At 42.6% G+C, this 25,238-nt stretch overlaps 1 protein-coding gene across 8 annotated transcripts in view; it reads right to left on the bottom strand.

Annotated features, from left to right (window-relative positions):
* Window positions 1-25,238, bottom strand: part of KIT (KIT proto-oncogene, receptor tyrosine kinase) — a 90,639-nt gene that overhangs the window by 41,221 nt on the left and 24,180 nt on the right. For all 8 annotated transcript variants that reach the window (XM_020910422.2, XM_070458055.1, XM_020910413.2 and 5 more), the window contains exons 2-4: window positions 5,724-5,993; window positions 2,478-2,759; window positions 1,283-1,419 (exon numbers count right to left, since the gene is read on the bottom strand). In XM_020910422.2, the coding sequence (XP_020766081.2) occupies window positions 1,283-1,419; window positions 2,478-2,759; window positions 5,724-5,993 (689 nt within the window). The remainder of the gene's footprint in view (window positions 1-1,282; window positions 1,420-2,477; window positions 2,760-5,723; window positions 5,994-25,238) is intronic.

Here is a 25,238-nt window from a genome sequence, read left to right as displayed (position 1 = left end):
ATGGTATGAAAACTAGGACTTCTTTCTCTGAGATGTTGGTTCCATTCTCCTAGTCAATGGCAGACTTCACTTAGCAAGGTATCATCCATCACAGGTCTGCAGGAACACCATCATAAGACTTTGCATTATGCTAATCGCCATGGTTATTTATTTAGCATAGGATTCTCTAAATAGGCATAAAATTGCCAATTCAGAGCATGAGGAAGAAGAGGAAGAGGAGGAGGAAAAGACAATATTTTCTTCCTTCCAATGTATATATACCTGTGTACTGAAGAAAAACTACTATGATAGCAAATTAACTAGATGGCCAAGAGTATGCAAACAGAAATTATTGAAAACTCAGTCGATGGGAATCTTAAAAGCAAAATACTAGGGAAACTAGACATTTCAAAGACCTTGCTATTAATGTGAGTGAATTCAGAGGGAAAAAACCCTTCAACTACAACTAGCCAAAATTTATTAATATACGCCTAACACAGTATCTGACATATAGTAGACATTCAATATGCATTTGTCAAATGAATGATAACCTAAACATGTCCAAATGCTTCAGATTGAAGATAACCACTTTATTAATAGTGACTAAAACAAACAGAAAACCATTAGCAACCTGATCTCAGGTAAGCAGTCTCAAAGGAGGAAATCAAACCCATACACAAAGAAACCCATCTCTCAAATGGACAGGCCTCTCCATGGGGGAGGGAAGGGCTTCCGGGTTAATATCTGAGATCACGTTTCTTAATATGAAAGGGGAAAATGTCAACTTTTCACAGTATTTTAAATAATCTGGCCTGAATAGTTTCCATAATAGCTTTATAAAAATCAAGGTAGCTATTCACTGAACTGTTAATTTTTTAAAAAAATTTTCCCCACTAAAGTCATTCAGAGAAACAGTATGGAGTAATAACAAGTCTGAAGTTTCCGACTTTCTCAAAATAAATTTACAAAATGACATTTCTTTGTTACTCATAATGAACGTACACGTCTGCATATGGGGCTATGAAACAGGGAAATACGAATCTCAACACACTCCAGACAGCTCCACCTCTGACAGACACACCAGCTGAGCCATCCTCAGGATGATTAATAGACTCTCTCAGAATTTGAAAAAGAATGCATATTATGTACCATGCCGTGGAGTAGAAATTAACACAACGTGGTAAATCAACTAGACTTCAATAAGATACATTTCTTAAAAAAATAAAACTTCTTTAAAGAAAAGCCTTCAAACCTCCCACACAGCATGATACATTGAGGAAAACAGAGAAGACAATCCACTCACCTGGCTGTTTTCCTTTATCCACATAGAGTCCACGGAGCTAGACACGTCTTTTATCAAGCATGTCACTGCAAACTCCTCTCCTTCCCTGAGAAGATAGCTGGGTTTGGACACAGACACAAGTGGCACAGCTTTGATGGCTGGAATAAAATGAAAAGTGGCCCTCAAACAACTGGTTGCACTGTAACTCAACATTTCAACTTACCATTTTCCCTACGCCATGCCCAGCTCACTCTGTGGTCTTTAATATAAAGTATGGCACTAACCAATCTGTATTACTTATGTACCTGAAGACATCAGGAATCAAACTGCATCCCTCAAGTAAATTAATTAATATAGAGTGAAAAAGAGAGAATGTCTACTTTGAGATGGTAATAATCCTGAACAAAGCTAGGCAGAAACCCTAGCGTAGTGAAGCTGCCTTCACCTTTACTTCACTTGATGGTTTCATGAGGATGTGACCAACAACTAATTACATCCTTTTGACCAAACAGGCAACTTTCTCATGTACATCTTGATTATTTCTTAAAATCACAGGTTTTAAATAATCAAACTTTCCTCAATTCCAAAGAGAACCCTTTTCAAAAGCCTTAACGATAACTACTCAATAGCTAAATGCTCCCTGGTATTGAGTAAGATGTTCTCTGAAATACAAAAGTCTAGGTATCCTCCAGCTACCAAAATATTCTACCTCATGTTGCATTCATAACAAGGTCCATTGTCAGCTTGGTACTTTCCTTCTCAGATTGTGAACCGTCTAAGAAGGCATTAAAATTAAATATTTAAGGAGGAAGTCAATTCACAGATCAACAGTAAATCAAGGAGTGAATAATCCGTGTGCTAATCTTTTTAAACAGTGTAAGGCTTCCCAATAAGTTTCCCTTGAAAGGAACACTGCATTTACTAAACTTTGGGATGTCCTGATGTCAGTAGGTTTAATGACTGTCCCCAGGACCATCTAATTGCTCTTCCCTGGTAAACCCACCCAGCTGGTGGTGGGTCTTGGGCCAGTCACGTGGTATTTGGACTGTGAAATAAAGAATTTACAAGCAGCTGGCATTATTTTGAGGCTGGGAGAACTGATCAGAGCAGCTGCCTGAGTGACCAATATACTAATACTAAGATGGACAGTTAGAAGAGAAGCCTTTTAAATCAATGGATGTTCCAACACCCAGCCAAAAGCAAACAAGGGCCGTACCTGCCCGCACTTTCAAGGTGAATTTCTTGGACAGCATGGACTTGCCCCTCTGATTCGCTGAGCAGTGCAGACAGAGTCGATGGTACTCACGCTTCACATTTCTGATTGTGATGCCTGCCTTGGGGTCAGCCACAAACGTCAAATCCTTGGGGAGCGGTTTCCCCTCACACCCCGTAAGGGAATAATTGGTCACCTCGGGGTCTGTCAGGGGACAGCGGACCAGCGTGTCGTTTTCTTCTTTCCCGTACAAGGGAAGGTCGATCAGGAAAAGCTTCTCAGGGTCTACAGCATAACCGACAATCAGCATTTCAAATGGCACGTTTTTAAAATGACAATGAAAACATTTTATAAAGATCTAAGATGTTGCCTTTCGGGGACTTCCCTTGTAATCCTGTAGGCAAATGCTTCTACTGCAGGGGGCACAGGTTTGATCACTGGTTAGGGAATTAAGATCCTGCGTGCCATGTGGCTCAGCCAAAAAATTTAAAAATAAATAAAATGCTCTTTCACAGCAAAAATCCCCAGTAGCCCAAATGGCTCCTGACTTTATTCTCTGCAAATGAAAGTAGAATTTATCTGAACTATACTAATAAGGAAAAAGTAACACTTAAACCATGTCAGGCACATTTAGCTTTCTCATTTAATCCTCAAAACACCTATAATGTGATGGGTGCTATCACTATCACCATTTTATAGATAAACTGAAGTCTCAAAACTAGCAACTCCCCTTAAGTGATGTGGTCCAGAAATGGCTAGAAAGAACTCAAAGCCAGCTGTGACTGATACCACAATCTGAGTTCTTAAAATTCTGGGAATATTTTACTATAATATTTATAAATATAAATATTATAAATTTTTTATTTTTATTTTAAATTTTATTTTTAAATTATAAATTTATAAATATAAATGTTTTATAATATTTATGAATTTAAATATTTGTAATATTTATTATATTATTTACTTTTTCCCTAAAACAGATAACACTGCAAAGAACATAGGCAGCCTGATGACATCTAGTAGTGTGGGGAAAAGTGTTCTCCACTAACCGGAGTGACCTTCTTTCTGGAGTTCACAGTCTCCAGGATCCTCTAGCTTCTGAAAAGAATCTAGAAAACTATCAGGGGGCCATGCAGTACAAACAACATGTGGTCCGTGCTCTATTCATATTCCTTGAAAGATAGGTATACATAGAACTTCTGGAAATCAAATAAAGTGATATGCACAAGGGGAGCTTACGAGGTTCAGAAATGCTGTGGCAAATACATGATACATGACTGTCCAAACCAGGACACTTGGAAGTGAAAGAGGTGCAATTAGTAATTATGCTGGGATACCTGGCATGGGCTGGGAAAGCCTCAGTCTGACTGGAACCTCTGCACAAACCTCATTCTGTACCCACCCACAGTATGCTGCCACCTCTATACTGTGTAGTGATCATACAGACACATGGTTGGGCCAAGAGATGACACTGAAAACGTTTTCTCATCTTTGGGCCACACTGTGCGGCATGCGGGATCTTAGTTCTCCAACCTGGGATCAAACCCGTGCCCCCTAGAGTGGAAGTGTGGAATATTAACCACTGGATCACCAGGGAAGTCCCTAAAATGTTTTTTAAATGTCCTTTCCACATGCAAATTGAGTGCTCCACAAAAATCAATGACATAATTGAAATCCACTTTTCATATAATTTTGACCAATTTTCAAAGAGTTTTCTTAAATGAATTATGCACCTCCCAGCCTAACTAATTTATTCTGCAAATAAATTATCTCATAATGGCTGAAATATGGTTTGAGGCTATCGTTGGTTATTTTCCCACTTACTCTTTCTCAGTCACTTGAGCTATAGTTCCCACAAAGCCCTGATTTCCTTCACTGCCATAAGACAAACTATATAGGCATCTAAACATCTTAAACTGGTAATAATTAAATATAGTTCTAAGTTATTGAGGATGACTTCCCCTATAAAGAAAACCTGAGCGCTCTGTGAGACTGATTTAGCTAATGCAGCAGTTTCCCTATTTATTCAGACATCTACCCATCCTATTAATAAGCAGAATGACACTTCATTACCACCTGGAAATTACAGAGTACCTTCTTGAATGTCAAAGAATAGAACACGGGCGGCTCAACAATTATGAAACATACCCAGAGGCTAGCTGTGGCTTGTGAACGTATATTTCTTTTCAGCTATCCACCCAGGAAAGAGTAAAAGATAAACTAAAGAGAGGCAGTTTCAGTTTCATGGCAACCTTCTTCATAGCGAACAGGAGAGTCAATTTTACTAACCTTCCATAGAGCTAGAATGTGCATTTATTCTGTCTCCCTGAAAACAATTATATAAGGAACACAGAGCAGGTGATCTTATCCAAGCGTTGCTGTGAGGAACTGTGACTTCAGAGGTTGTTCAGATCCACAATCTAGGACAAATTTATTGGATCTTCTTCCACATTATCATAGATGAGGTTGCAGTGACAACCTCAGGCCAGGTACAAACCCAGGACGAGAACTGAAACTATTTCTCCTCCTATAACCTTGTTATGTCTCTTAAGCTTTAAGTATTCTAGTTTTCACACCAACAAAAAGACCCCTCCCCTAGGCCTTCCCCTGGCCCCGCCAGGAAACCTCCTTCTGACAAGGTTATTAAAAGCACAAACACAGATGAATCACTGCATTCATCACAGGAAATGAGGTACAGAAATCCAACCATCACATTTCCCTTTTGTTTCTCAGAGGTCACAATTTTTTAAATGAATGAACTGACTACTATTAAGAACTCAGGAAGGACAGAGGGTGCTTAACCAACGGAATTGTTTCTGGACTTTACTCTCTAAAAGTGGGTCAATTCATTTGAAGCTTTGGTCTGTTTGGGGCCTTTGGAGGCCTTCAGTTCCCTGAAGTGTTTTTACTAAGTGGGAATATCTGGGATCTCAAGGCATTAAAATGCTGTCTTCCCAAAGGGCCTAATTTATTCTCAGGTTTACTCACACCACCAGGACAAATGGGCTAAACCATATTGCAATCTCATTAGGAAGAGCATCACAGCCTTACAAGACCTTCAGCTGGAGTCATACCCGAGGCCACTGTGTATCAGAAGGTGGGGGAAAACTAACCAAGAAAATTGTGTCTTATGCTTTCTAGACCCAGCCAGTAATATTTTATCCATGACTCAGCCATCTATGTCATCCTTAATTAAGGACAGGATATAAAGTTCTCTAAGCATAGCATCAAAGAAAGCTGAGCATTTACCTCTAACAAACACATAAATGGAGCTGCTCAAGCCGCCTTTATTGGTGCACGTGTAATTGCCTGTGTTCGTGGCTTCTGCTTTCTCGGTGATCCATTCCGGGTTTGTTTTCTCCCTCAGCTGACCCAGGATCTCAAAAGTCCACTTGACAAATCCTGGATCAGTGCATAACAGCCTAATCTCGTCGCCAACACTGACAATTAACTCTGATTTTGCTGGATGGATAGATGGTAGAGACAGTTCCCCTGGACTCACAGATGGTTGAGAAGAGCCTGCCAAGAAAAACGAAAATCGTGTTGAACATGATCTTTTTCTTGGGCGAAATAAAGCACTTCTTCCAATATTGATTTCCATCTTCTGTGTACTCGACAATAAAAATAGGACAAAGCTGCCCAGCTATTTATGGTGAGAGAGTTCTGTTCAAAGTTTCTAAAGTTCATCTAGAAAATTAAGTTATTTTCAGCAACTTTCAATTAATCCTGAGGGTCACCCTTGGTATGCAAGCCAAGACTTGCTGGATGCCATGGCATTCTCTGGGTTAAACACACAACGGGGTCAAGCTTCCGCTCTGAGTATGGGCCACTGCAATGACACTGCATGCTGACACCCAGTCTAGAAACAACAAAAACAAAACCTCACACGATTAGACAGCACAGCAAAAAAACTACCGGCCCATCACTCTTTAGGCAAAACATACATGATCACGAAAGCCTGGCTTTTCTTCCAGCTTTGTGAATTCAGTTATTCCTATGCAGTTCTCCTTATTCGGTGATGGTCATTAAAAAAAAAGATCTTTGTGTTTCAAATGATAAGGCAGAAAATGAAAATCTTATTTTAATGGTCAGATCATGAGATTTCATAGCAGACGTTGGGTTGCAGCCTGATCAACCCTAATGCCTACAGAGATTTGCTACACAGCAAACTAAAGATACAAAACTAAAAGGAGTGTCTAAATAGCTCAGTTGGGAAAGTGTCAGACTAAAGATACAAAACTAGAGACTCTGAATATAAAACTGGAACATTAGGAAATCACAGCAGCCAATCCATTCATTCACTTGTGCACACAAGTGCATACACGCATCCGTTGCATGAAGGTAAGTATCTGTTCATTATTTACAAGCTGCAAAAGCACCCTGTTAGATGCTGGGAGAAAATCCACGTAGAGGGGACACACTGTCCTTACACTCCAGATCTTAAAGTACACAGTGTTCAATGCCAGAATAATGAAACATAGATACAAGACTTAGCTTCAGGCTACAGAGGAAGAAGTGGGCTGGATTTCCACAGTATCAGAAGGGGAGAAAGAGCAGACAGATACCATAGACAGACACCAGAGACACGCGTGCACGGTAAGATACCTGAGATCAACTAGACTCCAGGAGATCAGTGAAAAGTTCTGCCCACAGGTCGGCAGAAGCCACAGAACTCACAGTTAAGGATTTAAGAGAAAGAGGAAGATGTGAGGCTGCAAGACAAAGAGCACTCTAGCAGTGGCGGTGCCATGAAACACGCAAGAGGTCGACTCACATACGATCCAGGTTGGGGGGTGTGGGCACCAGGATGACAGAGCTCCCTGGGAGGCTTTCAGTCACTTCTGCAGGATCATGGGGGGGATGATTCATGTGCCTTTGATTTGTGACCCCCTCCACACGTACAAGGTCAGAGACAAGAACTGACGTGGGTTCTGAAGGAGCAGCAAAAGCCGTCCAAGCCAGTGGAGGAAGGGGCAGTCAGAGTAAGCCACAGCAGGAGCCTCTGCACACATTTAGGGCACAGATGGAGATACGGTGAGAAAGGGGCAGAGACGGGAGAAGCAGGACACCTGCTCCCAGGTGCTACACCTGGGTGATGTGAAATTCAGATGGTGGAGAAAGAGCAGTACCTGTGAAGTTATAAGACAGGATCAAATAATCCAAGGAAACGGTTTTGTAGAAAGAAGAGGAACACAGTGAGTACTGGTCATAGCGTTCCCCCAGCTCAGAGTGAGTAGGGAAGAGTCAAGACAGGTTTTTTTAAAATGGGACCATCAGAAAGGAAGGGGAGAGGCTAAAAAAGACAAGGGAGGCAACACATCAAAAGGCTCCCGAGAGAAGGTGGGTGGGTCCCAGGGCAGATGCTGAGCAAGATCAAAGGGAACAAACACAGGTCCCCAGATCTGGTTAGGAAGACACACAGGAAATCCAATTTCAGCTGAGTGGGAATTTCTGTTGGCTTCAAGGGTAATGCCTGCAAGTGTAGACCTCTTCCTGGAGAGCTATGGCAGGAGAAAGCACAGAAATAGACCTGTAGTTAAAACTTTAGTAGTAGTTAAAAGGTTACAAGTTAAAAAGAAAAAAAGAAAAAAGGAGGCATGCTGACATCTGAAGATAGAAGAAACAGACCCCATGGAAAGGGACAGCCCAAAAGTGCTCTGTAGAAGGGCTGAGGTTGACCCCTGAAAGTGTCAACCTAAATCACCAGTCTTAGTTTAGTTACCCAAACAAATATTTCATCTGGGTGCCTTCCAACCATGCCATCAATTATAGCCCCATGATGTCTCGCAAAGTACACCTCAGATCAGAAGATGCTGGGCAGCCTTGAGTCACAGAAGATTCAACAATAAGGTGAATTAGTCATCAAATATTACCGAGCACCAACAGAAGAGAAGTGTGTGCCCCCAGACTGAAGCTCTAAATGGTGGAACCAGACTATGGAAATAAAGTGGTTGGGGTGATTTTTAGTCATACAGACTGTTAAATAAGAAAATGGGCACAGTGCTAAGTGAAGATGCTGGTTTTTCAAGTATCTCCTTTAAAAACGAAGTACTTCCAATGTAATCCAAAAATTCTTAAGAATTTATACTGCAAATATATTTCAATCTGGGCTTCCGTGGTGGCTGGTGGTAAAGAACCCAGCTGCCAATGTGAGAGATGCGAGTTCAGTCCTTGGGTTGGGAAGATGTCCTGGAGAATGAAATAACCACCAGGTTCCTCTGTCCATGGATTTCCCAGGCAAGAATACTGGAGTGCACTGCAGTATGTATTTCTTCAGCTAGTTATTATAGTGAAGCAGTAAGGCATCCTAGGTAAGAACTTGACTCTTTCTCTTTTTTTGAGGTTTCTAATTTTTTTAATTGAAGTACAGTTGATTTACAATTATATGTTAATTTCTACTATAAACAAAGTGATTCAGTTATAAATATATATATTCTTTTTCATACTTTCCCATTATGGTTTAATCACAGAATACTGAATATAGCTCCCTGCACTATACAGTAGGACCTTGCTGTTTATCCATTCTGTATATAACAGTTTGCAGCGGACTTACTTCCCTCAGTACAATCACCTCTAGAGATAAGACTGTCCAGATTTGCATCTGCCAGGATGCACGTGTGTGATCCTTAAGAAAGTTACCACGCATCTCTACCTTGGTTTCCTCATCTGGAAAGTGGGGGCAGTAACAGCACCTAATTCATAAAGTTATTATGGAAAGCACTCAGAACTGTCCTCAGGCATGCAGAAAACATATAATAAATACGAGACATGATTACTCTAAAAACAGTCTCATCTTCCCTCCAATCAGCCCTGACTTACTCATTTCCTATGGAAGTAACTGGGCCCATCATTTCCCAGATTTCTGCCTGACTTCTCCCTCCTTGCCAATAAATCATACCAGTCATTCCCCAGAGCCTCTGTCACACATCCCTGTATGCCTCCCCACTCCTGCTGCCCTCATCCCTGACGTCACTTACAACGTCCAGAAAGAACATCCGTTCCTGAAAGATCTCCATGCCTCCAGCCTCCACTCACCCCACCCCCAAATCATCCTGCCTCATAACCCTGAGATCCATCAGCCCAAAACACTTTTTCAACAGCCCCAACCCCAGCCTCAAAAACCCTAACAGAGGTAAGCAGCAGCTAACACTGACATCATGCACAGTTTACAAACCACTCTCATGGTGTTAATTTCTAGCTATTTCCCTCTTGGACCCAACCTGCCTCTCCAATCCGTTTAGCCTAAGGATCACACAAAAGCTCTTCATTCCATGCTATGCCCACCTCTCTGCCCATGCACCCAGGACATAACTACTCCACCAATTTGCCTCCTTATCATGAAAAAAAGCCCAGTCTTCATGGATATTGTTTGTTCTCTAATTATTCCAGGTCACGATCACCTGTTCCCACTAAACTCTCCAAAATCTTCAGCTCCATCACCCATTTGGCTTCTGATGCACAATAGTGGTCTACATCTAGATCTTACCTCTGCCTATTCTGGGGTATGAGGGCCCTCAGAACAAAGATCATAAATCGTACTTCCTCCCCAGCGCAGCACAGTTATACAAAAATCCCCTTCAATCACTGACCATATAAAAGATTGGTGGAAGGACAGGTTCTGAAACACCTAGCCCCAGTAACAGATGTCAACAGTCTACTGACCTATTCTCCAAAGGAGGACAATGCTCTGTTGCTCTACTAAGAAAAAGTAATGGCTTGATTCATCCATTAAAATTACTATAGATACCACCACCAAAAGAAAAGCTTCCAAATTTGAGATCACTAGCTTACACTTTACTTTAAGAGTTTAAAAAAAAATAAATTTTAAAAATAATCACCACCAGAGGCATTCAGGGTTTTCTTCTGAAAATAAAGTATAAGTTCAACCCTCAAACTTGAGCATATACTAGAGCGGGGTGTGGATATTATTTATTCTCTTTTCTCCAAACTATCTTGAGTGTTGTTATAATGTTCTCTCTCTCTCTCACACACAAACACACACACAGATTAGAGGTTCATGTTATATATGCACAAACACACACACACACACATATATACACACCCACACACCCACACATATACACACACAAACACGCAGACATATATATACATACCTTTATATTAAAAGTCAATATCAATAAATTAGTCCAACTGAGCTTTTAAACTGCTCTGAAATCATACACTTTGAAATGAATCTGTATATAGCAAGTTCTTAACAAACATTTGCTGAATGAGGTTTTATGTCAGGACCCTTCGCATTTGAAATGTACTCCCCTAATGATGTTTGACTAATAAAAATACTGAGTTATTTTCTGTTTCCTGAACATATGTTAATTAATGAGTTCCCCAAATATGACAGATGGCAAAACCCACCATTCTGAGGACCAACCAGTATAGTGAATGATGGCTGGGGGCTAGGAACTCCAGGATCTATTCAGAAAATATTCCAGGTATCCTGCTAAGTGCTGGACCTAGGAGACAGTCCCTGCTCTCAAAAAGCATAAATAAGAGAGGAAAAGGGCACTTATGAACAGTCAACAATGCAAGATTTTAATAGCAGTTCAAAACAAATACCAACATAACCCCTGTAACCTCTTTGACCAGTATAAAATTCAACCACACCCAAAAGAACTGAAAGCAGGAATGCAGATACCCGTACACCAACATTCATAGCTGCATTATTCACAACAGCCAAAAGATGGAAATAACCCAATTGTCCATCAACAGATGAACAGGTAAACCCAATGAGGTGTATACACAAAACAGGAGTATTTTTCAGCCACAAAAAGGAATGAAATTCTGACATGCTGCAACAGGAACTTTGAAAACATTATGCTAAGTGAAATGAGCCAGACACAAAAGGTTAAATATTGTATGATTCCTCGTATATGACGTACCAGTAATAGGCAAACTCAGAGAGACAGAAAAGAGAAGAGAGGTTGCCAAGGGCTAAAGAGAAGAAGGATTGGAGAGTTATTCTTTTAATGGCTTGAGTTTGTTTGGGATGATTTTCTTTACGACACGGTGATGGTGGCACATCATTGTAAACACACTTTCATAGCACTGAATTAGACACTCCTAAATGGTACCTTTTAATGTATGTATATTTTGCCACAATTTTTTAAAAACTTAAAATCAGTAATTCTTAGATTTAAAATCAATAAATCAATAATAATTAAAATTGATCTAATTTAAAATCAAGGCCCAGGTGAAGCCTCAAACTTTCTCAGCCTCCTTGGCTTTCTTATCTGACCACTCGGACCTTCAGTAGCAGCCTCTGTGAGCCCCCCAAATTTATCTTAAATCCACATCACTAAAAATTAATCACTGTTATTATTTTCATTCAATCCACACATTTGTGCTTAAGGGCATGAACATCACCTTTTCTTCCTAGCTTTCTACTATCTTATACAAAGTAGGCATTCATAGCAGAAGCTCTTTAACTCTCTGGGCTGAATAACCCAGTTTTTAATCACACTGACTACTACCCAAGAGACTTTAATGCTCAAGGCTACCAGATTCTTCTTCCATCCATCTCTCCTTCTCTCCTCACACTATCTGAGTCCTTTGGTTTTATTTTCAAACCTGTTTATGGAATTTGAACTTGACAGTATATTATACATAAATTGTGTGTGTGCTAAGTCGTTCAGTAGTATCTGACTCTGTGTGACCCTATGGACTGGAACCCGCCAGGTCCCTCTGTCCAATAGTGGAGTGGATAGCCATGCCCTCCTCCAGGGAATCTTCCCAACCCAGGGATCTCTTATATCTAAGCACATGTTATGAAAGTTGATGAAATATGAGTATGTGTTGGGGGGAAAGCTGTCAATTCTCTGATATCTAAGCAACACTCTACAAGCGTGGTTCAACTGGGGGAAAAAAAAACCCACAAGTACTTCAAGCTAAATGTGGGTGAAACACTAGAAGAGTGAGAGAAGGCCTCCAATTCACAAACATGGGGGGATTCTGCATTCCAAGCTAAAATTAAAAACTTTGCAGACTTTGCATTGTGGGTGTGGAGGACAGCAGCTGGGAATGGTCTGAGAACGTCCATCAGTCAACCCAATCTCAGGAAAGCTTTTGCTTCTCCATCAAAAAGAACAAAGCCATCAGTCTTTCTTTTCTTAAGCAAAATAAGCCCATTCAAGGTAGACCTGTTATTTTCTGTAATCTTTGGATTAAACTCACTGAGAGTCCACTCGGGGCTTCTACAGAAGGCTCTTAATGACCTGTGTAAGTGGGGGTGACTTGCTTGAGCAGAGGAGGCCCCCGAAACACCTACAGTAGTGGTTGGACCACGTCAACGGTTCATTCAAACGCGTCTCACCTGTCCTCCTCCACAAATATCCAAACACCCTTCCCAAATATCTGAAGCTGCAAAAACCAGATTTACAGCTGAAGTTCAAAGTAAGGAAGTCATCACAAAACCTTCTCCTCTTTGGACACAAATATAAGGAACCAGGCAAAATAATGGCATTGAAGATGACCCACGGAGAGAGGCTATTCTAGTTTTGGGGAAGTAAGGCTGTGACAAAGGCAAAGAGCAAAGCTCTACTGCAGTTTAGCTACTCTTTGGTTCACATACTATTCAACCACAATTCGTAATAAAAGAGCTAATGATTTGTATATCCTACTGCTTCTGACATACTTTTATATTCCCATAGGAGTAAACTGGATAAAAATCAAGATGGAAGGACTGTAGTAATTGCCCACAACACCCATGAGGCTTTAAAAACAAGTGGATGATACTGGAAATAGAATAGAGCTGGGGGAGGGAGGGATGAGCTCAGTGAAAACCACAGAAGTCATAAAAAATGCTCCTGCTCAGTGGCAGGGAGAGCGTGAATCCACTCTGGATCCCACGCAGACTGAAGGAAGCCCTGCCAGGGGGCCCACCAGAACCATTAAGAAGTCACTGGTGTCAACACGGATCTGCTGCATGATTATTACCATGGTAGTGAACTAGATGCTGGTGGGAACGCAGTCTTGTAAACGAGACAAACCCAATGCAAATGAAGCAAAAATACTGAAAGATGACAAACAGGTCCCAAGACTCAAAGGAGGCAGCTGTCATTCTGCCCAAAAGGAACAAGAAAAACTCCAGGGGGAGGCACTGTGAGAGCTGAGCCAGGAAGACTGTGTGTTTGCCTGTGTTTGAGGAAAAGTTCATCCAACGAGGACCCCAGCCCACCCACTCAACTGTGAGCGCTCAGAACCCAAAGCAAGGTTCGCACCCATCTCTAGCCTCACAGCCTCACGGGGTCCCAGGAGTACACAAGGTGCTCAGTAAGTGCACAGTGAAGGCATGACTACATACAGGAGAGGCAGAGGTGCAGGATCGGGGAAGATAGTTTAGCACGCCACCTTACAGAGCGGTGCTTTTCTCATCTAGATTGCTTAACAGTCTTCTTGAAGGTCAATTTCACTCAGTGACGAGTAACAGTCAATGTTTGTTTTATACTACAATACATACCATAAAACAAACAAACAAAAAAACAAATGCATCTTTTCAGTGGGGGGGGGGGGGGGGGGGGGCGCGCGGCAGGAGACCATGAGCTTTCAAAGAAACTGAACCACATCCCAACTACACACTCCCAAACACATCGCCCAAATCCTGACTCCAACCGGGAAGAGCCCCTCCACTGGTAAATCTGAGAACAGTCTTAAATGGATCATGTGAATTCCAATTTACAATTGTACTGTTTCCGATGGATCTGGGGGGTAGGAGCAAAGTTCAGAGTTACCTTTAATTTTGTAACATAGAGATTTAAAGGACTCAGCTGAATAGAACTCACTGCCTAAATCTACTTGGTTCTAGACTTGAGTGAATAAAAAGTAACTGACGCAACTTCCTCACCATCCCGTAAGTCTCTCACTGTAATATTCCCATGTTTGGGGACTGAAAAAACATTTCCTTGGTACGATGCAAATTTGTACTTAGCTTTTGAAAATAAAAGAAATTTTCTCTCTGCATGCTAGGTCTTGGTACTACTTTAGGTCCAGGATATTTAGCGATTACACAAAATCTGTTTCCATGTTCAAGACAGTTTACAGTTTCAAGTAATAGCAACAGACCATTGTAAAATGATCAGCCATTTGAAAGTCAGTTTAAAAATCACAAAATAACAGAGATTTCCTGCAGCACAGCTTTTTTTTTTTAAAGCAACTCAAGTGTCTTTCAATGTTGGTCTAAAGATTATGAATTAATTGAAAGAAAGAAACCAAAAGACAGAAAGAAAAGCTGGAGTGTTAGTCATGAGTGGCACAGCGAAAGGGCTCAGAAACAAAGCCAGCGCTTCGGAATCGTGTGTTCACAGATGCAATGGTAATTGAGCTTCCACTATTTGGCCTGGGCGGGGCCGGGGACCAGGAATACAGAGCGGGGGATAGCAGCCCAGTGGGGAAGCGGGACTCACACAGATAATGACAGTACAATGAAGCAAGCACAGGCAGAAAGGGCGTGGAGGGGGGGATGGCAGAAGATGGGTCAGAAAGGATTCCTGGAACTCAGATTAAAGAGTGTGCGTGACCTGGCCAGGCTGCATGCAGACAGAGAAGACGGTCTATCGGTCAGGGGCCACAGAGCAAATGTCACAGAACCAGTGAGGCGCATGCTCAGAAGTCACGTGTCACTCAGAATCCTTGCAGCATCAGAGTGTGTAAGGCCAGAGACCCGTCTCTGTCGCGTAAGGAAGTGAGCCTGCCCTGATGGGCTACTGGTGTGTTTTGGGGGGACCCCTCTGGGAGCAGGGAAGGCCAGTACTGACAGAACAGGACTAGAGACAAGAACAGCCAGAAGACCAGATCCAGACAGGAGCTAATGAGAACAGAAACCAGGTTTGGGGAGGGACAGGAGAGATGGGCTTACTGGGCAAACACGGGGCCTTGGGATGGGCTGGACCTGAGCAGTGAGGAAGTTAAGAGGAAGGAGAGAAGACACCACAGTTTGGGGCTTACACCTATGAGAAGAGTGGGTGCCAAAAGACCAGAGGGGGATAAAACTGATTTAGAGGTATCGGATCAGCAGGTGGTCGCTAGAATGTCCTGCAAGCCAAGAGGGGGTGGTGGAGGAGATGAGGGCCGCACACATACTCATCAGCACCCAGTGGGCGGTCAGCGGGTGGGATGAGGGGTGTCCATGAAATCATCCATGAAGGCAGTGGAGACTACAAAGAACAGAGGGGCCAAGAAGAAAGTGACCAGGCCCAAGGTGGCTGAGTAGGGTAGAGATGGCAAAGACTTGATTGGTAAGAAAGCAGCAGGAAACTCCAAGCTAGATGGTGAGGAGGGACTCCTTGAAGGATGCTAGATTCTCATGGCAGTAGGTGGGGGGGCACAAATGGTCAGAGAACCAGTCTCAAAGTCTTCAGCACAGAATTGATCACTGACAGTAGGGAGGAGGGGTGAGTCATAGAACTTACACCACTCATTCGCACCCTTGACTGCACACCAGCACCCCAACCTCCCAGCCCGCCCCCCCGCCAATCCCGGGGGTATCTCTGATGGTACTGCAGTCACAGGATATGGGAGAAGCGCAGCCCTGACGGCCTGGCAAAGGAAGGAGGGGCAGGAGGGGAGGGATGAGTCAGGGAGATGGGAGGGAGGACTCCTGAAGTCAGTGAGCAGAGGAGGCCCATGTGAAAAGGTGGGAGGATGAACATCCACAGGAGCAGGCAGCCAGGGTGAACAGCAAAGGAAGCGGGGACGGGAAGAAGAGACAGAGGAGAGACAGCAGAGAAGGTCCTGAGGCAGGCCTGATGGAAGCACCAAGGGAGCCACTGCCTGACCTCAAGGGCTGATGAATGTGGCCACGAGGTGCATGAGGCAGAGTAAAAACACCATTGTTTTTAAGCCCCTCTTTCTTTGGGTCTGTTCTTTTCAGAAAAATGTCGATGCACAAAAAGAAGTCAGGGGACCACACCTGAGTCCCACACTGTGATGGACGTCTGAGCAGGAGTGATTGATCCATGCTCGGAAGGGATGTCCCACTGCGAACGGGGGTGCCCTTCTCCAGGAGGCAGGATTGAGCGACCCGATCCCCACCACCCCCTCACTGACTCCTCCTCCTGCAGGCTTTCAGCCTGGGTGGATTCACCTGTGGTTTGGGCTCCTGACTCTGCTCCCGGGGCCAGGGTCAGCCCCTCCATTTTCTGCCTTAACCACATGGACTAACCCAGAACTAATAAATCACCTGTGCTGATCACACCTTTCCTGCAGCACTGGCATGTTCTGCTTTTCTGGCTGTTTTTCTGATCCTGGGCCAAATCACGCAGGCCTGGTGCTCTGCTATAAAGTATGTCGCTACTCAGATCCGCCAACAGTCCCCAACTGGGAGCTTCCCGGTGCTTGAACCCTTAACTCCTTCCTTCCATCAGCTCCCCACTCACAAGTGCGCCATCTGGTGGCAAGAGAAGACATCCGCGGGCACGTTTTTTGATGTTGGAAAAGCACAGGCAAGATCAAGGAGATGGTCTGCACACCTATAAGGAAACATACTAAGAGGACTCAGCATCAAGGATTCAGCTTCCCATAAATGCCTTTGAAAGACACAACACCTGTCAAAGCTTTTCTCAGGCTGGAGGCGACAAGCAACGTCATTAACCGTCTGGTGTCTGCTAAGATATTTAATATTTGTACGTTTTAGACGAAATGTGTAATCGCATATTTTCCCTCTGAAGCAGTTAGTGAAGGATGTGAAGAAAAAATGTAATGGTGGGGACATAGAGAAATTCTAGATGCTAAATCTTGAGCAAGTCCACAGGCCTCTGTTTCCTCTTCTGAAAAACTAAAAAGAGGGCATCAAAAGCCATCAAAAGCTCTAGGATCTGTACCTAATCAAATACTTAGGCCTTAAAAGAGTCTCGATTAAATATATATATATATATATATATATATATATATATATATATATATATATATATATATATATATATATATAAAACCAGTAGCTAGACAAACAGTACTCAACTATTTGTGGCAATCATTGAACAGCAGCAATTCTCTTATTATATAAGTAATATAATTAATTGCCTGCTTTGCTTTTAAACTACTGCTTGGACACAGAATTAGAATAAGGGCCTCAACATGGAATTCAGTCCCTAGCTCTTACATCTTACAAAGTGAACAGTAAGCATGTGTCATTCATTGGACAATGAAAGGAGGATCCTTCTCATCTTATTATCCTGCAAAATCTTTTCTAGATACACACACATCCTCAAAGGCTTTCACAAGGCTACTTAATATATTTCCTACTCACTTATCCTAAGAAAAATACAAACTGATGTTTGAGGAAGCAGAACTTCCCCTTTGATCTTAGACAAAGATCTGCAAGGCCATTATGAAGTGGGTCTTTGGGGAGTCAGATAAGGTCTGGACTTGACAGGCACGATGTATCAGGATCCACTCGTGCAGCAGAAAGAGGAACTTCCTCATTTCCAGTGGGTTTTCCCCAAAAGCCTAGTGCGGCTCCTGTTGTAAATACGTAGATTTCCGTGTTTTGAGTTCTGGAAAGCACTTACAGAAAGCACCACCAGATAAGAAGCAGAAGGACTCAAATCAATAAACACCAGAACAAGACCCTTACCATCTGTGAAGTCTGGGGTTGGGGGTGGAGGTGGGGGAGCTCTTGATTTCTTTCAGTGTTAACTTCCTTGACTTAAGGAACAAATATTAAATAGCAGACACAATTAATAACTTTGCTCACCACCTCCAACCTGAGAAAAGCTTTGACAGATGTTGTTTCTTTTAATGGCAAAGTGAAAAGGAAGAGGGCGTGAAGGGCATGGAAGGCCGGCCACGCTAGTCACAGGCTGACTTCACCCCAGACCTACCAAGGGCCCAGGAAAACTGACATGGGCGCATCTCGTTTCTGAACAAACCCCAAGGCTGCACGCCTCACAGAGGGCAGAACAGCCAGGCCCGTGACGGGACCTGCAGAAGGACCTTGCAGACAGAAACTGACTTCATGGCAGCACTGTCCAAGACGTGTGCGGTTGAGAGTGAGTGCGGGTGGCGAGTTCTAATCTAATCACCACGCCTTGTCCACCAGCCAGGAAACTGACAGTTTCTCAAAAATGCCATCCCAGGCTCAAAGGGGGAAATAAGGCCGAGTTAAAAGCAAATGAAAGCTTATACAAAATAAAAATATGTGACACTTAGAAGTTCTAGTTTTAATTCTACAGCATCTCATTTCAATGACATCATATTGTTACCGATAAACAAAGGACGGTCATATATGTTTTATATAACATAAATACATGTCAATGGGGGTATTTAGAACGTTTTTTGTTGGTAAAATATATGGAAATAAAATCTATCACTTTAACCATTTTTAATTAAACAATGGAATGGCAGTAAATACATTTACAATGTCACGCGACCACCACCACTACCCATTTCCAGAGCTTCTCCATCCCAAAGTCAAAGTCTGCACCCATTCAGGAATAACTCCCCATTATACCATCACTCCCACACCCCAGCCCCTGGGGAACCACCACTTTACTTGCTGTCTCAAAAATCTGACCTCCCTAGGGATCACACATAAGTGGACCCATACAATCTTGTCCTTTCGTGTCTCACTTAACTCAGCATAACGTCTCCAAGGTTCATCTATATTGTTAGTGTGTCAGAATTTCTTTTTTAAGGCTGAATAATACTTCACTGTATGTATTACATCACATTTTAGTTTCTCCATTTATCCTGACATTTGGGTTATTTTCCTGAGGCGCTTTTTAAACTCTGTCTTCAAATGTGATCTATATTTTTGAAAGAGCTCTCTCTGCTTTTCTAACTTGGAAAGATGCTTGGAATAATACGTGGCTTAAATAGATGTTTAAGCTAATTTTCACCATAATGGGTAAATCAATACATTTTATTAGTGATTATACTCTGAATTCTGCTTTTAATAGAACTGTCAGACAAGGGAAATTGCACCTTCCCCTCTATCCCAAACATTAGGAGGACAGAACTTTTTCCTTTTGTTTCCACTTTCAAAATGTCGTTTTATAGCTGGTTTAAAACAAAGAAAGTAAAAACGAAATTGTTGATTAAAAAAAAAAAAAACAATTTCATCTGAAGCACTTGCCAGAGAAAAGGCAACCAGCATTGGTTGTGTCCAATTCTTTGTGACCCCAAGAACTATAGAGCCCATGGCGTTCTCCAGGCCAGAATACTGGAGTGGGCAGCTGTTCCCTTCTCCAGGGGATCTTCCCAACCCACGGATCGAACCCAGGTCTCCCGTACCTTCAGGCAGATTCTTTACCAGCTGGGCCACAAGGGAAGCCCCAAGTCTCTTGAAAAGAGAAATCAAAGTGAAGGGGTCAAATAGTTTACCTGCAGCCCTGAACAAGGTGGGACAGAGCCCCAGTCTCCCCCTTCTTTACAAAGTAAATAGAAACATATGAGGAGCCCCCCCTTTTTTCGAGGAGCCCCTTTTTATCTGCCTGTACTAGGTGTCATAGAAGAGGGTCTGTTGGTTAGGTGCTGGAGAGAGCCCATTTTCAGAAAGGCAGTTGCATGGGTTTTAGGATCTAAATTAAAGGACTGGGAGTAAGGCTGAGGACAAGAGTGAGCTGAGGCTCCCAGCTTGGGGCCAGGCCCCAGCCTGGGGCGGGGCGGAGGGTGGGGCGAGCCGCGGAGGTGGAAGGGGTAGAACCACATGGATTGGGGCCAGAAAAGGAACTCAGCCTGGGTGGCCTCCATATTCTCATAAATCCAAGGCTGAGGCTCAGATGGGTTTTCAGGGAGGCATATTAGCAACTTAACTCTCAAAAGAGTCCAAAAAAACTAATATGTATATACATGGACAAAGCAAATGTGGCGAAATGTTAATCGGTGAATCTAAGTGAAGGGTATCCTGAAGTTCTTTGCATTCATCTTGCAACTTCCGTAACTTTATTCAACAATATTTTAAAGTCTAGAAGCCAGCTCACAGACTGGAGATGACTCTGCTTTTCTGAGCTTGGATGAGCAGGGGAGGCCACAGGAATAAAATGGAAACGTTATGGGTTGTGGAGATTCCAAGCTGAGCGATGTGAAACTTGGGGAAGTTACCTGACCTCTCCAAGCATCTGAGTTCCGACATCTATAAATCAGTAGTGAGTGAGCTACATCAGGATTCAGACATTATCTCAATCCTATACCTACCTTATGGTCAATAAATGGTTGCAAATGAGAAGGAGTGTTTATGATGTTTGTTTTAAAACTTCCTGTGTTTATTCCATTTCACTTTATCTATCAGGAGTTTACACTGGGTATGAGAGTATGCTGAGCCCCAAATGTAAAATAAAAACAATAATCCATCAACTGGCAAATACAGAGAGCAAATTATTAGCTTCTTATATCAAAAGAGTCTCAACAAGCCACCCTAGATCTTGATACCACCATCTTTAAAGAGGATTTAAGTTCCTTCCCTGGTTGTCCAGTGGTTAAGACTCTCTGCTTCCACTGCAGGGCGCACCAGTTCCATCCCTGGTCGGGGAACTAAGATCCTCTGTGCAGCACCCCCCAAAAACAAATGAGCCCTCACTCTTAATACATGTATTTTTAATAAATTACACCCATGGATGCTATTGCCAACCCTTCCCCTGACTGTCAGCAAGGTTAGTTTCTGATTCGAGGCAAAATGCTCCCACTTTGAAGCTGTCACCTCTGGGAGGTAACTCGCAGATTGTCACCTTCTACAACAGGAATGAAAAACCCTAGCTTTATCTAGGCCAAGACAAACTGACCAAAATGAGGCACAGGAGTGCGTGTCAGTTCCATCAAACAGATCTGAAAGTGGGCGGGGAGAAAGGTGGTGCCCCAATATCAACTTCTGTGCGCAAAGCGAGCAGGTCTTCCCAGAAGCCCTGAGGGGACAGAGGACAGTCATTTCCCTGAAACCCCCCCCCCAGGGGCCACCTTTACCACTTGGGCTACTGGTCTGTCTATTATGAATATCTCCATGATCAGAGGATTTCCCCCCTTTCCCACATCCCTGGACGCATAATACTCAAGAACCTCTCTTGGGTGTCCCATAAGCTAGAAATCTAGAAAACTAGAAATCATGAGATTCTGCTCCCCTGTGCAAGGGACTCCCCCTTCCAGCAGGATTAGATGATGGTGGCAACTGCTCTTATAAATAAAACTCACTAGGTGACACACCATCAAAATTGCATACATTAACCACACCACCCCACGTGTCCTAGGAATAAAAATGGGACTACTTCTCCCTACCTTTCATTCATTCATCCAAAAACTTTTCTTGAATATTTGCTACAGGCTGGACCCTTGGGCAGCAGTGAAAAAGGCAGAGTCTTTCTCTCTCCCTCATGGAATTTATATTTAGCTGCACAGGTCAACCAGTAATTGTCCAATCACACAATTAGTGTGTGGAGTGGGGAGACATCCATCGTACAAGGTGCCCTGACCTGACCTACCCTGCGGGGTCAGAGAGGGAAACACGCCAGCTAGGCTCTGAAGGGCACCAGGAAGCAGGGAGAAAAGGGTGCCCCCGGCAGGGACAGAGGGGCAGGGAGCTGCAAGGAGCAAGGACAGCTTCCAGGAGTGAAGCCAGCACTAAGAACAGAAGAGGAGGCAGGTACTGTGTGCAAAGTGGAGACCAAATGGAGCCACTGGAAGTCTCGGATGGAACCTACATGGACAGACTTTGTTCCAAGAACACTGAGAAGTCTCTGAAAGGTGTGATCAGAGAGGAACACAATCACATTTACTGCTTTAAAATACAATCCAGACGGGCCTTTCCATCACCGCTCCCCTACCCCCACCTCCATGAACGACTTTTCAGCCTCCACCAGGGGCATGGTCCCTCAGAACTGCAACTGTCTGCTTTCCTGTCTGGAGCAACTGAAACGCCTATCTATCTTTTCAGTGCAACAGAAAGAGAACAGGGAATTGAACACTCTTCTAACACTCAAGAGGCTACATTAGGTTTAATTTTTTTAACTATCTCAGCCCAACACTGTAACAAAGCTCAGTCATTTTTATACTCAGGGCTAGTGGTTTTAAAACTTTAGCTTGTACCAGGTACAGCTGGAGAGCTTGGTAAAAGGGACCGCTGGGCCCCGTCCCCAGAGTTTCCAAATTTGGTGGGTCTGGAGTGGGAAGGGAGAGTTTCCACACCCCTAAGAAGCCCCAGGTGATGCTGCTGCTACTGTGGGTCTAGCACCACACTTGGAGAACCAACCATTCCCTCCCTGACAAGGCAGTTACCAGGAGAAACCTATGGCATTAGTGCAACAAAAAAAATTCTTTTTAACCAGAATTAATCTGTATCTGTATCTTGGAATTCAAAGCAAACCTGCAAAAACAGATTTTCTTGAGTGAGCAAATCTGCCTGGCTTTTACACCTAGAAATCGGCCTCGCGCTGGGTCCCCCTGACAAGCTTTGGCAGCCACTCGGGCACAGATTTCTCGAATCCCCAAGCTTTAGAAGTGGGAAATATTGCAGAATTCACCAGTAACAGCTACAGGACTCCGGAAGAGTGACACAGGGTGGCAAATACAACTTCTGCAGCACACCAGACCTCAATCTGGTGCATGACATGCAAGAGCCCACATCCACAGCCCAGGCTAACCAGTGACGACCTCAGGGCTCCCACCTGCAGTGGGTCACAGCCAGCCAGCCCAGGCCTCTCCTTAGACTGTGTGTGCTCCTGCACAAAGTCCTATGAAATGCCAGGCACTGCTTGGTGAGTAGTCAGATACCACTCACCAATTTTCTAAATTGCTAATCAGATAATTGCAGCAATCATCAATTCTGCAGCCATTCTACTTTTGAATACACAAAATAAAAAATAATTAGACCCAAACAATCACATTGGACTAAAAGCACACTAATGGACAAAATTAGTTTATTCAAATTTGTTGCAACATTTATCAAAACACTTGGCTGGTCAATTTGCTTAATGAGTATTGACTTTTCCCTTAATTTTTCTTGGGTGACATTCACTTAGAGCAATACATTAAGCCTGTTACCCTTTGCAAAGGATTCTTAAAGACCAGCTCCATTTTGAAATGATTTCTTCTCAATCTCTTCATAGAAAAACCAGAAGGAAAAGTCTGAAAATGATCTTGCTCTATTTTCCAGAATTAAAAAAAAAAGTTTCCACTATGCCCATTGAGTAAGTTTTACTTCTTCTTTCAATGGCTTTAGAATAATGGTTGTCTCTAAATACAGGAGAAAAAGGGGGCCAATTCTAAATTGTCACCTTTTAGCATGTAATTTAAATCAATGGCCAATTGGAGGAAACTCAAGTTGGAGGAAGGAAATTTCGTATTTTTGGAAATCTAAATTAATATTATGTCAAATCCTGGCAGCAATTTTTTCAAATGACTATAATTAGAGATATGCAAATTCTTCACTGGGGGAAAAAAAGCTAAAAGAAAAATGCACCTAATTAAGTAATGATTTTATCTTTATTAGATGGTATTAAAAGTGAAAATGTGGTTTAATCCTTTTAACACTATAAAATAGAATTGTCTCCTTTAGAACTCAAGGAATATCAACCCAAACAAATAATGGCATAAGTGGGTGGCTCTTTACACCTTTTCCTCAGAAACAACAGAACAGAGATGACTTCCTGGTCCTCAGATACTTTCAACCATTACATTTTGTAACACTAAGTTTAGAATATGGCTTAAGTATCCCATAAAGTGGTCAGTTTTCAGATAGTTAAAAGCACTAACTTTTCTATCACACATTCTTATATTTTGAAGGAAAATTACTTTTAAATAAGACAGCTATTATTAGTGATTTAAGGTCTTAAGACTTTGCTATTTTGCTAACAGACCCAAAGGTTACCAATTTTATGTTTAAAAAGCCCATAGATATTCTGGCAAGATGGTAGTGGGAGTGTAATTCATTGAATCTCCCCAATTCATCCTAACCATAAAAACGGACAAATAGAGCAGAACCAAAAACCCACAGATAGCATCTACAACAAACCCAGGTGACGGGGGATCCCCACGCACGCTGTGTATGAAGGAAGTGGGGACAAACCATCAGGAGCTTGGAGAACTGCCACGGGATACTCGCTGGGAGGCTCCCGTCCCCATTCTGGAGCACCCACGGAAGCTGGCGGAGTAGTCTGCAGGCTCCAGCTTCCCTAGGAGTGCACAGGTAGTGTGTCCCATGGACTTCTAATGGGATGTTCCGGGGTGGGGGAGGTCTAATCCCTATGAACTAACAAACTAACCAAAGTTCCATACTGCGGAGAAACTGCTAAGGACGACTCCAGGGTGAGTGAAGCGGGGCCAAGGAAAGACTCGGTCAGGAAAGAGCTGGGGACAGAGACCAACAAGTGAAGATGTCAGGAGTAGAAGAGTCAAGTCCATTTTTCTAAACCACTTCGTGAAAACAATGTAAGTGGGTTCTTCAGAACTGAGAAGCTAGAAGAATTATAATGGTTCTACTAAGAGTACAGAAAAACTAAAACTCATAGTGAAGAACAGAAAAGAATCACAGTTGAATTCCAAATGTTTTATTTAATAAAGAGAGGGTAAGGAACAGAATCACATCCCTAGTATAGACAATAAAATCATGCCAGAAAGACATATATGAAAACTAGAATACTTCAAAAATGAGCTAAAGTAAATCAAAAAGTTATAAAAGAATAGACTCAATCAGAATTCTAAAGTCATAAATGAGCTGATTGATTGAATATATATATATATATATATGTAACAGAATCACTTTGTTGTATACCAGAAATTGACACAACATTGTAAATCAACTATACTTCAATTAAATAAAAAAGGAAAAAA

Source organism: Odocoileus virginianus, chromosome 29, assembly GCF_023699985.2.
Source record: "Odocoileus virginianus isolate 20LAN1187 ecotype Illinois chromosome 29, Ovbor_1.2, whole genome shotgun sequence".
Lineage (NCBI taxonomy): Eukaryota > Metazoa > Chordata > Mammalia > Artiodactyla > Cervidae > Odocoileus > Odocoileus virginianus.
Note: the sequence above shows the minus strand (reverse complement) of the source record. Positions and strands in the feature narration are given on the sequence as shown.